General features: G+C 52.7%; 1 protein-coding gene across 1 annotated transcript; it reads left to right on the top strand.

Moving 5' to 3' along the window:
- Positions 1–6,357: 6,357 nt before the first annotated feature.
- Positions 6,358–14,566, top strand: LPIN3 (lipin 3). Its single transcript, XM_041419209.1, has 19 exons — positions 6,358–6,576; positions 6,913–7,008; positions 7,771–7,982; positions 8,246–8,350; positions 8,787–8,907; positions 9,068–9,497; positions 10,106–10,205; positions 10,325–10,485; positions 10,568–10,661; positions 10,841–10,910; positions 11,000–11,094; positions 11,664–11,706; positions 11,873–11,998; positions 12,240–12,388; positions 12,551–12,637; positions 13,567–13,719; positions 14,004–14,115; positions 14,207–14,310; positions 14,422–14,566. The coding sequence occupies exons 1-19, from the start codon at positions 6,385–6,387 to the stop codon at positions 14,564–14,566; spliced, it is 2,595 nt and encodes an 864-aa protein (XP_041275143.1). The 5' UTR covers positions 6,358–6,384.
- Positions 14,567–16,603: the final 2,037 nt, after the last annotated feature.

Here is a 16,603-nt window from a genome sequence, read left to right on the forward strand (position 1 = left end):
CTGAGGGCTCTCAGTTCAGAGACTTCATTTTTCAGGACGGTGTTTTGCACAGGGCTCTCAGCTCTCCCATTCTGAGGGTATTGCTGGATATCTCTGCAAATCCTGGCTCTTGGAGCCACACAACTGCGTGGGAATTGCAGCTTTCTGGGTTTTTTTTATTAAGTAAGCTTGAACCCTTTGTGTTTACAGAAGAAATGTGAACTTCCAACAGGTCAGAAACTAGGAGCCAAAGCAGCAGAGCATGTTTTTAAACCAGAATGGATGGTTTAAACCAGTCCTGCTGCTGTAATTCAGCTTTTTCAATGCTTGTGATTGGGGACTGAGGATGGCATTTCCTCCTCTTCAGGCAAAATGGCTTTCCCACCCACTCCATTGCATGCCAGGCCAGTCTGACTTGATCTTTCTGGGAATGGGAATGAAAAAACAAAACCAACAACACTGTTTTCTGTTGTATTTCTGACTCCAGGGCTGGTATCCAGAACAGCTGGACTTTCAGGAGTTGTCCCTATGCCTGAGGGAGTAGGACACCTGAGCCTTGCTCCCCATGGCTTTCACAGGACGGGAATTTGACCCCATCCAGCTGTGCTGACTTGGTGTTTCTGCCTCTCCTCTCATCCTGTTTTGCTGAATCACTCCTTTCACAAGCCTCTGGAGCTCTTTGTTGATCCAGGAAAGGAAATGGGAGCCCCAGCCCAGTCAGCTGAGGGTCAGGAAGCTTTGCCAACCTTCCTGAAGCTCCCCCTCCTCTTAAAATGCTGATTCTCCCTGCTGGGAGAAGGGGCCATGATAATGAGAAAGCCCTTTCACATCCCAGTGTCTGGCAGGGATTCCCTGGAGGGTCACAGCAGAGGAATGTCAGTCAGGGATGAAAACCCTGCCAGCAGCAGGCAGCTGCTCCTGGGAACTGCCTGGCACAAGGACCTTGGACCTGATGGGTTGATTGACTGCTGTCACCCAGCCCCACGGCTCTGGCCATCCCTCACTAGACCTGTGGTGCCTGCAGCATCCTGCTCAGTGCACAGCACTCAGGAAAAGGCATCCTTACAGCCGTGCCTCAGCCTGCCTGGCTGCTGCCTGGATTTTGCCAGCATCTCAGGAAACCCCCATGTGAAGGGGACAGTGGTGAAGGTAAAGACAGCAGTGGTCATCAGAGGATTGTGCCACAGAACAGTGAGGTTTTGGAGCATCTTTCTGGTGTGGGAAAGGAAACAGGAGAACACAGCTTCCTGGCTCTGGGGTGAAAAGAGGATTCAGATGCTGCAGGGGTTTGCAGCGTGGGCTTCTAGCCATCAAATAGTACTGGTGTCCCCAGCTACTGGCTGAGCCCCACAGCTGGGGGGATTTCTCCTGTTCCAGCCCCAGCTTTGCTTGTCTGAAAAGCAAAGACCCTTTTTTAGTCAGCTTGGTTCCCCTCCTGTCCTCTGCAGCATCTCTGGGAGCTGAGTTGTGTCAGGTCTCAGCCAGCATGAAGGCAGCTGGGTTGGCCAGCTCCTCGAGTCTGCCTCACTGCTGGATTGTCTGACCTCCCTGCAGACATTTCAGGCCTGTGAAAAGGCATGGAGCAGGGCAGGATCCAAGGAGAGCATCCCAGGCAGCTCAAATATTAAATCAAACAGCTGGGAAAATCCCAGAGAAATAATGTATTGGTCAAGGGAGGAGGCAAACCCCTCATGAACTCCCACCTTGGAGGCAGCTGGAGAATTGGCTGTGACCTGGCTGGGCTGCAGCAGCTGTCAAAATGTGAAGAGGGGGAAGAAGAAGCCCATCTTTTTGACACAGCTTGTCCAATCTCCCACCCTGTGACCAAAGACATAACTTGCTTTTTGGGAGAGAGGAAAATTTAGAAGGCTCCTGGGCATTTTGTTGGTGCTCCCAACTGCAAAGCTGATGGATGGATGGGTGGATGAATGGATGGAATTTTCCTAGAGAAGCCCAGGATCTCAGGGTGTAGGGCTTTCAGCACAACAGTCAGTGGAGCTATGGGCAGCCCACAAGGCAGAGGTGCCTCATTAGGGATGAAGGCTGCCATCCAGAAAGGATAGGGAATGCTGGGATGAAGGACAAAAACTGCCAGGTTGGATGTGTCTGTGAGCTTTTTGGAATGCAAGGAGCTGAAAATATTGCATCTCAGTTGACTAATAAAGAAATCTGTCTTGTTATGCAAAGGCACATTGCAAACATCTGTGGGTTGTGTAGTTCCCAAAAGGGGAAAGAAACTTTTCCCTGATGGAGCAGCTCCTGGGGGAGGATGCACAAGATTTGCAGAGAAATTGGGGGGTGCAGAGTTACAAGCACAAGGAGGGATGGATCTGCAAGGCTCACCTTCCAAAAAAGAGGAAAGGGGAGTAAGAGAAATTATGAAAAGCAGCTGGCAGGAACCAAGGATGATTTTATGGCTTTGCAAAAAATTACCACAGCAATTAAAAGTGTTCTAAGCTCTTTGGAGGAGAAAGAAGGAAAGGAGAGGGAAGTAAAGCCCGGATTGCAGGAAAAGATGCAGAGAGGAATAGCCATTACTCAGAACAGCCATGGTACAGCTGGGGATCTGCTGCAGGGGCACGGGGGCACAAGCAAAGGTTGGTGTGTCAGGAACCAGGGGTACAGATTGGTGGGGAAAACCAGCTGGGCAAGGAGCCTTGGAGGTAAATGATGGGGTCTGTACTTCTGCAGGGTTCTCAAGTGCCAGGAGCTCATCCCTGTGTTCAGAGCTCATCCCTTTGTTCAGAGGGTGGGGGCTTGGAGCCACAGCAAGGCTGAGCTGTCCGCTTGCTCCTGCTGGCATTTTGTTCCTTCTCCATGTTCATCTGAGGATGCACTCAGCTGGCTGAGGAAGAAATGGTGTCCTGTGCTCGGATGTCCTTTGTTGAATGTCTTCTGCAGCATTTTTTACCAGTTACTAGGCATTTGCAGTCCCCCCAGTTAGCAGCCATCTGCATTGATATCTGCATTGAAATCTGTCCTTGCTTTTGTGTTCCAGCCCTGGGGTTTGTGTTACACGCTCAGGGCTTGCAGGTTGCAACCCCCTGCCCTGGGTGAGACCCACTCCAGCAGAATCAGCAAGCACCAGTCTAAGGACATCACCTGAAATGTCACACCCAAGCTGTCTTGATGGAGGTTCCAGCAGATTCCTCCCTGCTGGGCAGGGCTGGGCTGTGACCTGGCCATGGGCTGTGGAGTTTGGTGGCAGCTGCCTGCCCTGCAGTGCCAGCGCACCCTCCTCAGGGACTGCAGCCATGCCAGGCCATCCACAATAGCTGCTTTCAGTCAAATTTCACTGAGGGCCAGAGCTCCCAGAAGACTAAGCTGCTGGAAAATAAGCTTCATTCCTCAGCAGATTTGCCACAGCCTTCAGGAAAGTTCTTGTGTTGGGACTGGGATCTTGTGCCCAGGCCATGCTTGGCACTGGACAGGCACAGGGGGGATGTCTGTGCCTCCAGCTGCCAGCAGCATAGCTGAGGAAAGTGAGGCCCTAGGTGCTGAGAGGGCTTGTCTGGGAATGAGCTGTGGCATTTTTGCAGATCAGCCCATCGTCTGGGACCAACAAGCTTTGGATCCTTCTTCTCAGGGTCTAAAGATGTCCCTTGATCTTTGGTGCTTCCCTGCCCTCACAGCACAATGTCAGCTCCATGAGCGATGGGGTTGGAGAGCCTCCATCCTTAAAGTGCCACCACTCAATCCCCATCACTCCAAAACCCATCAGAGAGGCTGCTGGGGAACCACCAGCACAGAAGTCAGGTAAATACAGGACAAAGCCCACACCAGCCACATCTCTGCCCTGGAGTTATAATATGGTGGGAGTCAATGCACTTTTTGGGAGCCACAAAAAAGCCCCACCACCTCAGTTTCTCACCTGAGTCCATCCAGCTATTCCCACATCACTTCCCCACTGCTCTCAGGCTCCCTGAGATCTGGAGAGCATCAATTTTCCTGTCTCCTTTATGTGCTCTCCTTTCACCGTGCCCTCTTTCCCCATGGAGACGATGCAGGCCAGAGGAGCCCCTGAGGTTTGGCCACCCTTTATGTCTCATTAAGGCTTCACCGTGTCCTTGCAGGACGGTGCGTTGGAGAAGCAAGGGTCTCCATGGGCACAGGGCAGCTGTGCCCGGGGCTGCAGGAGCAAAGGGGCAGTTGGACGAGCCGCAGGTGCCGCTGCCACCCCAGAGGCACGGCCGGCCGGGCGGGCCCTCAGAGGCCCAGCGGGAGGCAGGGTGCGCAGCCTGGGGCTGCCTGGAGACGGGCCCTCCCCTCGCCCAGGTGAGAGGAAGGAAGCGGCAGGGAGAGGAGGAGCTGAGGGTGAGCGCTGCTGCCGGCACACAGCAACCACGGGGGTTTAGTTTTGCCCCGAAGTCGAGGAGGTGCTGAGGCTCAGCAGCTGCCCCGGTAACGGAGAAGGCCCTGTTGGCTTGCAGCGTGCGATGGATGGGAGCGCGGCTGTGGGTGCGGGTGAGGGTGTGGGTGTGGGTGTGGGCAGGGTGTGCTGCTGGCATGGTGTCCCAGGAGCAAAGCACACTGGTGTCAGCGAAGCACCTGGTTTATTTTGGGCGGCCCTTTGGGTCTGGAGGTTAATGTGAGCTGTTGGCAGGGGAGGACTGTCTCCTTCATCCTCCACAAGAGCTGCATGGCGGAGGGCTGTGATCCTGGCAGCTTTGGGGGCTGAGGGCTGGAGATGCTTCATTCCTCTAGAGGATTTATTTCTTGAATATGACTTGAAGACCATTTCTTTTGTCCTGTCTGGCTATTAATGTCTCTCCAAACTATAACCTACCCTTCACCTTCCTGATAGGGCCCGCTCCATCCATGGTGAGGCCGAGGCCTGCAGGGAAAAGCCTCTTTCTCTCCGTTCCCAGCCTTCCTCAAGCTGTCCCAGGTGAGACCCACAGGAAATTAAATTTACTGAGCTGAAAACTGTACCATAGCCATGCAGTCCCCAGCAATGAGATGCTTGGGGAGTGGGCAGCTGCCCATTGAGGCAAGGAGGGACAGCGGCTCTGCAGAGGGGACATGGCCCTGGCACTTGTTTTGCTGTGTGACTGCAGTGTTGTGTAGAGCTCTTGCACCCTGCATTCACCATGAAGGTGGTGCTCAGTCCATCATATCTGGGGATAATTTCCAAGCGCACACCCCAAATCCTATGGGATTTCTCTGCCCAGGACTTTCCCTATGCACTTTTCAGGTCTGTGTCAGTGTATATCTCAACTGGAAGCTCGTAAGTGTTGCCCAGGGAGCATCCAGGTCAGTCTGATCATTCCTCCTCTCCAAATCTGCCCCCATGTGCAGAGAGGAGCTGTCTCCCGTTTGCTGCCAGGTCTTCTGGCAAGGCAGGGAAAGCAGCTGGAGGGCTGCCTGCCCCGGCAGCAATGCCTGGGAAAGCTGGGCTCAGCAGGTTGATGAGAGGCCCCGTGATCTGAGCCCCGCTCACAGCAGAGCTGATGGAACCACCGAAGCTTCGGGAGCTGGCTAGCACTTCCCTGCTGTCATCCTCCAGAGAGGATCTGGGATTTGGGCTTGCTCCTGGCTGCCAGGGAGAGGTGGGGGACAGGGCATGGAGCAGGAACCACATCAGCCTGCTCAGACTGCCTTCCAGGAGGGGTGTCTGGGAATGGGACAGGGCTGAGTTTATGCAAAACGGATCAGAGAGGCTGGATACCTGCAGGGGCAGAGGGCTTGTGGCGTGGCACATGCTTGTCATCATCCCTTTGGGTAAGGAACCAATTTCCCCCAGCTGCCCTTTGGATGAGCGTGCACTGGGTGCTGTGCTGAGAGTCCCTGGGGACACCACACCGTCACCTGGCCGTGCTGCCCAGCACAGGAGTTCTGGCTTGTACAGGAGCCATGTCTGGCCATTTCTGCAATGCCTAAGTGGGATGCCTTTCCTTCTGAGTGGCAAATGTTAGATTTGGACTTTATTGGAAGTGAGTGTGTGGTGTATGGAGCAGCTCGGACTTCCCACCTCTCTGCCATAAGTTGTTTGGGAATTTCTAAGGATAGTGCAGGACAGGAGGTCTCCTGCCAGCCCAATTCTTGTTTGAATGGGATGTTGACAGCTTGACTGCAGTGTTGCTGTGAGGTTGTTATTTGCCCTCTCAAGGAGGAAATGCGATGGTGTATCCCAATGGCAAGGACATCTGTCCTCCATGCTGGATGCAATAACTCATGCTCTGGCTTCTGTCCTGTTTTCTGGTGCCCACAGAGGCCCTGGCTGATCTTCATCAAAGCCCTCAGGTGTTTGCCTCAATTTCTCTAGAGGCTTACCTGTCCCCATGATGGGGCTGTGTTGCAGCCATGGCATGACTCTCCTACACTAAACTCACATTGCCTTTAGTTGCTGCAGTTCTCTTCTCCTACCTAGGTCTATTCGTGTCTCTCACTTGCAGTGTTCAAACCATGAACTATGTGGGGAACCTGGCTGAGAACGTCTTTGTCACGGTGAAGAATCTGTACCATGATCTGAACCCCACCAACCTGTCGGGCTGCATCGATGTGATCGTGGTGAGGCAGCCCGACAACTCCTTCAAGTGCTCCCCATTTCATGTGCGCTTTGGGAAGCTGGGGGTGCTGCACTCCAAGGAGAAGGTGGTAAGTGGTGCCTGCCCTGGGGCTACACTTCCTTCCCAGTGTCTCCAGACCCAGGATCTTCTATAACTCACAGGTTATGGAAAAACTTTGTTTGAGGGGAATGGGAGTCCACAGGAAGGGTTGCCAAGTTTTTGAGGGGATGCCCCCAAATGGAGCCCATCCATTTCCAGGGAGGAATGTGCTCTCCAGGAAAATTGGGAGAGGTCCCTTTCCTCAAAGGCTGTGTAGCTGTCAGCCCTGTGAGCAACCTCAACCCATCCCCTCCATCTGGAAGTGCCCTTGTGCTCCAGTGGATGAGGGGGCTCAGATGGACAGGCTGCTTCTGTCTCTTGCTAGGTTGACATTGAAATCAACGGAGAGCCTGTGGACCTGCGCATGAAGCTGGGAGACAATGGAGAGGCCTTCTTTGTCGAGGAGATGGAGGAGCATAAGGTTGGTTATGAGGAGGTGCTGCATGTCTGTGTCCTGGTGTGACTCCCTGGAAGTGCAGTGTTGAGTTAGAATGACCAGGTTTGGAATGCTGTTCTTCCCCAGAGTGACTCCGTTGTCCCATCTGATGTTTTCTGTGTCTGGAAAGGTTCCTGCTCAAAGGACCTTGCAACCCATGTGGTGGAGCACCCTGAGGGAGTATTAGACCAAATATCTGCATCCCAGATTGGTCTCCATCAATGGGCATGGCTGCTGGCCAGACAGGTGGATATCTTGGAGCTTGGCCTCTCAGGGGATCTTGTGGCAGGGATGAGAATGAGACAGATGCTGTGGCAGGCTGCCTGCTCCAATGGGAAGTGGGATGAGACTAGCTGTGGCTTCCAGAAATCCTGGCAGCTCTTCTCTCAGGCATACTTGTGGTCACTGCTGGCTTGGGCTGGGTTTGGAAGTAGGAAAGGGCTCTGGAGTCAAATCCCATTTGCAGCCTTGCTAATTCTGGTCTTGTGGTGCCATCTTCTGCCTGTCTCTCCTTGCCCATGTTAAGGATGTCTTTAGCTTGTGTCTGGATCACCCTAATATTCTTTTATTCACATGTGGTAGGTACAAATCCTTTCCTTTTAGGCCAGGCCACAAAATCACCCGAGCTGAGGGTTTGGTGGTGTTGAGTGTGCTGTTTCATAGTATGCTTCATAGAGAGAAGGAGCGCTAGGCTGAAAAGGAGTGTGCTGGAGGGAGCTAATGGGCTCTGCCCCATCCCTGTTCCAGGACAGCATCCCCTTCTTCCTCTGCACGTCCCCCATTTGCAAGGACTGGGACTCACAGGATGTTGTTCAACCCTCCTATGGGCTGGAGGTCTCCAGAGCTGGAGTGATCCTGCGCAAGAGGAGGCGACGCAGGAGAAGGCCCAGGAAGAAGGAGATGTTGGACTCGGATTCTGACAGCAGTGATGAGATCAAAAAAGAGCTGCCAGCCCCAAGGTGAGCTGCTTGGTCTGGGCAGGGTTATGCAGTAGGTCAAGCCTGTGGGTTCATTTGGTGATGCCTAGCAGTACTGACACAGGGGGAAAGTGTTTGCAAGTTGGAGCCCAGTCTCCTGTGGAGTAAAAGGCCAGGGGGAATGGTGAAACTGGGCATTACCAGCTCTCTGGAGAGGAGGCTGCTGCTTGAGAGTAGCACAAGTTCCCTCTCTTTCCTCCTTTGCAGTGATGCAGCACAAGTTCCCTCTCTTTCCTCCTTTGCAGTGATGCAGCACGTTCGTCCTTTGCTGATCGCCTTGAAGTAACTGGGTCCTTGCAGCCCCAAGAGATACACCCATACTCCGACGGGGAGAGGCTCGAAGGGAAAAGGTAACAGGCAGAGCCAAGGTGTTCTGCTCAGCTCTGGTGAGGACAGGGCATATGCCCCATGGCAGAGAAGGAGGTATGGAAAAGTGACTTGGAGGTGTGAGGAGAGGAGAGTTCTCCTAGCTTGACTTTCTGTGGCTGGAGAAAAGCTCAGAGACCGCAAGGGACACTTGTGGCTGTGGTCACAGATGTGAGAAGCCTGTGTGCACAGGGCTGTCTGCTGATGAGCTGCTCTGGGCAACTGCTGGCATAGCACTTTGCTTCCTTGGCCCTCAGCTTCCATAAATCTTGGTCCTTTAGGAGTGACAATCTTATAGGGTAGAAGTGACTTTATAGGAAACCAGCCTTACAGGGTTCTTGGCCCTAAATGTCTTGCACTGATAGGAGAGCATGGGGATGCAGTGTAGGTGAGGCCCCACATCACCTTATCTTCCTGCAGCTTCATGCCAAGCCATCAGTCTTCTCCCAGAAGTGATTCTGAACTGGAGATCAAACCACGGGAAAGCTTTTCTCTAGGGGCTGAATCCCGCATGAAGTGGACCTGGGGAAGGCTCCCTCAGGTAAGTCTCTGCTCTTGCTCTTTTGCTGGGAATGGGTGTCCAAAAGACCTGCAGAAAACAGAGGAGGCTGTGGCCAGGCAGCCTTAGGGAAGTTGTCCTCTTCTGTGTGATGCTTTGGGCAACTTCCCACCCTCAAACCTGTTCTTCTGGTTCCCTTGAGGTGAATAAATTGGTGAAAGTTAAACCAGCCAAGTCCACAAAGATCACTGCTGCTGCAGCAACCACCAGCTCTGCAACACGGGTGCCAGTGCATGAGGCAACTCCTCTTGTTGCCACCTCTGAACATCCAGGAAGGGATTCAAGCCCAGCAGAACCTCAGGACATGCCCCATTCCTTGTCTGCCTCTGCAACTGAGCCAACACTTGCATCCCAGGCTGGGAACAGCATCTCCAGGCTGAAGGACATCCTCCGTGCTGTTAGGGTAAAGAGATTTTTGGGGGCCTCCTCAGTCCCACAAGAGAAACAGAAGGGAGATGTGAATGTTGTGCCAGAGGTTCAGCCAGGTGTGGAGCACTTTGAGGGAGCCACTGCTCCAAGGCAGACAGGCTCAGAAAGCCCCACGTCCCAGCTGGAGAGGCAGAGGATGCAAGGTGAGAGGGTCACTGGTGCTAATTGAAGTGGTGCTTGAGCCTGCAGATGTGTCTGACTCAGATGAGTCCCTGGGTTGTCCCTTCAGTGTAATTCCATGACTTCCAGGTGTGGTGTGTTTGCTTTGCCTTCTCTGTGTGCTACCAGCTCCTTTGCTTTGAAGAGACATGCCTTAGGTGTCCACCTTTCAGTGACCACCCAGCTCCCAGGAAGGCTTTTGTGCCTTATTTTCCCTGAAGTCCATCCTTCAATGTCTCTGCTTTTGCATACTTAAAAGATTTTTCAGCAGTACAGGCCATATCTGAATTTCAAGTGTCAGACAGCACCTGGCCTGACTTGTGTCTTCATCCTGAGCTTGCCAAGTCAGGGAAAATCATAGAGAAGCATTTCTGTGCCCTCCTTCACAGTGTATTTAAGGATCATGCTAGTGCAAGTGTCTTGAGGCACTTCTGTTGCTGTTGACTTATTGCAGTTTCTCCAGTAGGACAATGTCTGCCCTGTTTGTATGGTACATGGATGTGAGGAAAATGCTGTTGGTTTTCTTGATAAATGCTGGGGTGATTGGAAAGGTGATTCAACTAAGCTCTCTCTCTTCTGTCTATGCATTGAGGATCCATCAAAAGAAGTCCTCACTTGGGTCCCAGAGCCATTTATCTGGAAGACTTCTCTGATCCGAGCAAGAAGCCAGTGGCTCTCTATTTGGCTCAGAGGTATGAGTTGCCCCAGCTGGCCAAGCTCAGACATTTTTGAGCAATTCCCTGGCACAAAGGATGGAGGCATTGTTTAAAGCTATTCTCTGATGTCACTCCATTTCCTCCCTTGCTGGCAGTGACACAGAACAGAGTTGGAGTTCTGTGACAGACTCCAGCAACCCTCTGTGTGTCCAGCTGCCATCCACCTTGCCTGCCAACAGCCCCATGGACTCTGACTCGATGCCCACAGTTGCTCTGTCACTGTGTGGGGGCCTCAGGGAGCAACAGATCTCTCATGGTAGGTAGGAGGAGAGGGGCAATCTCCAGCCCTGAAATCCTTTCTATCCTCCAATGGCATGACACAGCCTCTATCCCACCAGAAAAGTTCACAGAACACATAGTCTCCTACCAACAGTTTGCTGAGAATCCAAGGCTCATCAGTGACCCAAACCTGGTGATAATGATCAACAAGAAGTGAGTGGCCTACTCTTCCTGCTGCTTCATCCCACAATGGACAGCATGGCCCCTTTGTCCCTGTGGAAACCCTCCTGTAGGAATGTGACTCCATCCCAGAGCATGATTGTACCAAAGTAGTTGTGGGACCTGCCCATGCTGCAGGATGGTAATGTACTCATCCCTCTTGCTTTTTCCAGGTATTACAACTGGGAAGTGGCTGGTCCCATAGTCCTGGCCCTGCAGGCTTTCCAGAGGAACATTCCTGAGGTCAGTGGTACAACACATTTACTGGCTATGATTTTCAGCAGGGCTTGGGCTGAGGAATGACCTCATCCCATATTCTGCCATGTTCACAGAGCATCATCGATGAACTGGTGAAGGAGAAGATGCCCAAGAAAGACAGAAGATACTGGTTCTCCTGGAGGAGGAGAGAATTCCCAACAGAGGAGGTGTGTTTGCAGCAGTGGGTATGACAGCCATGTCCCCAGGGGACAGACATCATTCTGCTGGCTGGCCAGGGTGGGAGCAGGGTCTGGGGAATGGCCTGAGGTTGACTATGAGGACATCCAGGACCTGATGAGGTGACTTCTTAAGGTTGCTACCTGTCCCCTTTGGTCTGTTAATGCCTGAGCAGCAGAGCAGCACCTGGTAATGCAGTAATGTGGAGCTTGTAGTGGTGAGACCTCCTGCTGTGTACCTGTCATGCCAGGTCCCTGGGCACCATATGTGCTTGCTGGTCTCCCTGCCCCACCACAGCATCAGGCTGTGCTTCCTCTTCCATCAGCAGTGTCCCTGTGAAGGCAGGGACTGCAGTAATACCTCTTTTGGCATTCTGTTCCAACTGGAAGACAAGCAAAGCAGCCCATGCTCTTGCTCTTAGCTCTGTGCAAGCACTGCTCAGCAATAACAGAAACAGCTCTGTTATCCAACACTGTGTTGAGCCCAAATCCAGAACACAGCTCCATACCAGTCACTGTAAAGAAAATTAACCAGAACCAGCACACCCCTCTCTGCCTGCAGCAGCAGCCAAGGACAGAGAAAACCAGCCTGGGAACACTGTGGCGTGACCTTGTTCAGCAGAGGTGAGTGCCTCCCTCCCAGGCCATCTTCTGGAGTCTGGATACTCCTGTTCTCCTATGTGACTAATTATTCTTAAGTTTGCCTAATAAAAGAGGGTAGAAAGCTTTTTTAAGACTCTGGCTGACCCCTTCTCTTCTTTGTGTAGGCAGGAGGAACAGGAGTCACCCAATGACAGTGAACCCCAGCACCCTGGGGACATGTTGGAAGTGGAAGCTCCCGCTGAGAAAACTCTGCCCACCTTCAGGAAAACCCTACGGCTCTCCTCTGAACAAATTGTATGTATTTATTCCTCCATCTTCACTGTCCATGTGTGTAGGGGTGAGACAACCCTTAAACAGGGATTTCTCTACTCCTGACCTCATCTTTTCATAGGACATCCAAATATTTTGCCCTTGTTGGCCACCCTGTAGAGTCTTGGCATCTCTGGCCTGGCTGGGTGGCAGTTTTGTCTCTGGCAAGCCTTGGAGTGGTGTGAACTGGTGCTGGTGTAACACTTTTGGTGCCCCTCTGCCCCAGGGAAAGTTGAATCTGCAGGATGGTCCCAATGAGGTGGCATTCAGCGTGACAACTCAGTACCAGGGTACGTGCCGCTGTGAGGCCACCATCTACCTGTGGAACTGGAACGAAAAAGTGGTGATCTCAGACATCGATGGCACCATCACCAAGTAAAAGGATTTTCTCCCACCCCAAATCCTTGTTTTCCCCTGTTAGGGGAAAGTCTCCTTTAAAGGCTTGCATAAGCAGGAGAAGGGAGCACAAACGCGACTGGGGTGGGGGTGGACAGTCACCACGTTGGATGACACTAACCCAGCCTCCTTTCCTTTGAGATCCGATGCTCTTGGACAGATCTTGCCACAACTGGGTAAAGATTGGACTCATCCTGGGATTGTTAAACTCTTCCACAAAATCCACGAGTAGGTATTAGGTCAGCTGAGTTCAAGGGGAAGTGGGAAGCTGATTGAGTCAGAGTCAGGGCTTCTTACTCGCTGATGCAGGCCCAGATCTGCTGTCAGTGGTGGCTGATGCTGGCTGCGCTGCCTACACGATGTTGAGGGGTGAAAGCAGAGGGTCCCCTGGGAGCAGATGCTGGCATTACCTTCCCTGGAAGGAGTGTGTGTCAGAGGAGGCTTTGCTGGGGACATATAGCTGAATAGCAGAGGAGACAAGACCACCTAAGGTCACACCTGAGAGAGGTGGCACGGGGGTCCCCAGCACCGCGGTGCTGGTACCTCTCTGGGCACCCAGCGATCGCTTCCCACAGCCCAGGGGACTCACCTGCAAGTGGTGACACCAGCAATGAGTCTCTGCAGAGCCTCTAGCTTGGTGCCTGGCTCCTGTGGCCACTGAGAGGCACTGTAGGCCCGTGGATGTCTCCTTGTGGCCCCGGGAGGAGCATGGGAGGGATGCACTCCTGGGCATTGCAGGGACCCGACCGGCACCTCGGCTGCCTTTGGCCACCCGGTGCCACCTCTGCCGAGCTGTCCCCCGCCCGGGCGTCTGCAAGGGCTGGGTACAGCCCTCCACAATTGACAGGCAGCGCTGTGGGATAAAAGTGCTGTGTGAGGGTGCTGAGCACCAATGGGGGCTGTGCAGCTGGGCTGGGTGTGTGTGTGGCTGCTGGGACGAGCATGGAGGGTGGTGCAGGGGCTCCCAGTGTGAGGCAGGTGAGGATTGGGATTAGTCGGGGTTTCCAGATAAGGGATTCATGTTCTTTGTGGAGCCACCTTGCTTACTGCAATAAGATTTGGTCTTAGGCCAGGTACTGGGCTACCTCTTTCTCCTCAGAGCAGGAGAATGCCTTGCCCAAGCCACAGCTCAGAGTGGCTCCCTGTGTTCTCTCTAGGAATGGCTACAAGTTCCTCTACTGCTCGGCCAGGGCTATTGGCATGGCCCACATCACCAAAGGCTACCTCAAATGGGTCAATGAGCAAGGCTGTGGCCTCCCCATGGGCCCCATGCTGCTTTCCCCCAGTAGCCTCTTGTCTGCCTTCCACAGGTACTACTTTTTCCTGCACTTCCTGTATCGCTGGGGACAGCACCTCCTTCCCCAGCTTGACCCTGAGGGTTGTCCTGGCCTTAAACTGCTCTGCCCTCCTTGGTGCACAATGCCTTTCGTGGGAGGCAGCAGGGGAGCTGCCTGACCTTGCTGGAGCTTCACAGTGGAGCTTCTGATGCACAAAACCCCTTACCCTTCAAATCACTTCCCTGAGCCCCTGACAGCTTTGGTGCCCATAGTCCTGGCCAGCTGATGCCATTGTGAATGTGTCTCTTGTGCTGCAGGGAGGTGATTGAGAAGAACCCAGAGGTGTTCAAGGTCCCCTGCTTGACAGACATCCGAAAACTGTTTGCTACAAAGTTTCCCTTCTACGCAGGTTTTGGGAACAGGCCCAATGTAAGTGTGTCTCCAGGTGTGCAGGGAGGGCTCAGGCTGGGTGGTGGTGCCTTCCTGCAGCTCTCATGCCATGCTGGCCTTCCTTGGGCAGGATGTCTACGCTTACAAGCAAGTGGGGCTGCCAGAGAGCCGCATATTCACAGTAAACCCTAAAGGAGAGCTGATCCAAGAGCTCTCAAAGAACCAAAAGTCAACGTAAGCAAAGTGTTTATTCCTCTGCATCTTCGGGATGACCCAGCTTTGATGCAAAGAAGCATCAAACAAACACCCAATGACCCCAATGTAACTTCTTTCTTACCCCCACAGGTATGAGGAGCTGTCGGAGCTGGTGGAGGTCTTCTTCCCTCCTGTGGGACAGAGGGAGAGCGCTGCTCTGGTGTCCTCAGAGCGCAGCCACTTTGCCTACTGGAGACCTCCACTGCCTGATGATGACTTGAATGGCTCGCCCTAACCCCATCCCTGTGGAGACCTGACCCAGAGTCTCCTGCATGTCCTTTGCCAGGACTAAATGCTCCAGATGCACCTCATCCTCCCTGTTTGCTGCTTGGGATTTTGCACTTGTAATAGAGGTCATGACACCCCTTAGAGGAAGCCTAAGGGGGTAAGAGAGAGTTCTGACTCTATAAAAACTCCAGTTGCTAAACACAATTTCCTGAAAGTTGGGTCTCTTCTGGTGTTTGTAGCTCCTCTAAAGCCTGGCTCTTTTTTAAAGGTGGTGGTTGTTCACTGTTGTATTTGTTGATGAGCCTCTGATATAGCTGTTACCACCTTTGGTATGACCAGTGTTCCAGACAGTCCAGCTACCTGCAGTTTGGTAGCTGAAACTGCCCACCAACTTGTAAAGGTTGATGGAAGATGCTGGGGTTTTGAGTGTTCTGAACAAAACCCAATAATAAATAGTGCCTTAATCAAGGCTGTCTCTTGTGTGCTGCAGCCCTGTGCACAGAAGTGGGAGCCAGGCTCCAAGTCCTTTCTAAAATGTGATTGGTCTTATTCAAGCATCCTACCAAGTGGGTCCTGGGGGTGATGGGATCTGCTTCTATCAAGACCAGGTTGCTAGGAGCCTCATCCAGCCTGGCCATGGATGTTCCTAGGGATGGGGCATTCACAGCCTCTGTGCACAGCCTGGGCCTGTGCCTCACCACCCTTAGTGTAAAATACCAGTTTTCTAAGATACAACCTAAATTGACCTCCTGCAGCTGAAAGCCATCCCCCCTTCTCCTCCCACCACAGGCCCTGTTGAACACTCTGTCCCCATCTTTCCTAAGAGACCCTTCAAGTCCTGCACAGTTGCAGTGAGGCCGCCCCATAGCCCTCTCTTCTCCAGGCTGAGCATCCCCAACTCTCTCTTGGGAGGTTACAAAGTAAAACATAAGCAGAAGCACTGCTGGGCTCCTTCCTCCAGTCTGGCATCTACCTTCTCCCTCCCTGACCCGTGTGTGTGTGTCATCTTGTCTGCCACTTCTGGAAGCCATACAAGTCATTCTGATCCTGGAAACCTCAGCAAGAAATACTTTATTTTTTTCCTTTCCAGTACAAATAGTTTTTCAGCTTTTAAAATCTGAACAAATAGACATGGTTTAAAAAACAATAGAACACAGTCTTTTAACAGGATCAGTTATCAACTGCTTCAGAAAGCTGCCCATGCAAGCACAACCCCATGGGCAGCATTTCCTTACTCTGCAAGCAATTTTTAAAAAATGCCCATTTTGTACAAAGTTCCTTTCATTTTTTAAACATGAATAGCTGAGAACTGAAATAACAAACTGTCCATAGCTTCAAGTGACTAGTCAGGAATAGTCCAAACATAGCACCATTTTCCGGAAGGTCAGACTTCTTCCTTGTCCTAGTTTTGTTATGGCCAGTTCTGGCTCCCTCTTTTCAGGGGAAGCTGTTCCTGTTCACCCACTCTAACCCAGCCCTGGCTGGGGAACGGGTAGCCTGGCCCTTGGCTTGGTTTTCTCTTTGGTTTTCTCCCTGCTGTGAGGGGATGGAAAAGGGGCTTAGGCAGGATGCTCCCCCTGCAGGGCGAGGGCTCCCCTGGCCCATCACAAAGTACTTAGGGTTGCCTTGAGACTCCTTCCTTAGGCTGGAGGAAAAAATAAGTTCTGTTGTCTAAGAGCCTGTTTTGCAGGATGCCCAAAGGCAGCAGGAGGTTGTTCCTCAGCTGGAGAAGTGTCTCAGCAGCTGGAGGGTAGCTCCAAACCAGCAACGCCCAGAGCAGTGAGAGAGAATTCTGGTGCTGTGAGCACCTGGCCGGGGTGGGCAAGTGGTGAGGGGGAAATGTGTCCTCTCTATGCTCCCACAGCTTGTGCTCCTCTGGAAGGGGACTGAGCTTTTACTGCCTCAGGGGAACATGGTGTGGCTACTGGACTCAGTGATCCCTGTGGTCCTCCCTAAACTGGAAGCATGCTTAAGGGAGCTCACCCAGATTTTCTGGGGGACAAAAGGTGTGCAGATGCATCTCTGCTGGGAGCAGCTGCTGATT

This window comes from Onychostruthus taczanowskii, unplaced genomic scaffold (genome assembly GCF_017590055.1).
Source record: "Onychostruthus taczanowskii isolate IOZ18803 unplaced genomic scaffold, ASM1759005v1 scaffold60, whole genome shotgun sequence".
In the NCBI taxonomy this organism is placed as follows: Eukaryota; Metazoa; Chordata; class Aves; order Passeriformes; family Passeridae; genus Onychostruthus; species Onychostruthus taczanowskii.

What these genes read in the sequence shown, in the direction of transcription:
- LPIN3 (XM_041419209.1), top strand. Translation starts at nt 6,385, where the DNA reads ATGAACTATGTGGGGAACCTGGCTGAGAACGTCTTTGTCACGGTGAAG. An exon ending in TGCACTCCAAGGAGAAGGTG is followed by an intron (nt 6,577 to 6,912) that starts GTAAGTGGTGCC and finishes GTCTCTTGCTAG; the next exon opens with GTTGACATTGAAATCAACGG. An exon ending in GGAGAGGCAGAGGATGCAAG is followed by an intron (nt 9,498 to 10,105) that starts GTGAGAGGGTCA and finishes CTATGCATTGAG; the next exon opens with GATCCATCAAAAGAAGTCCT.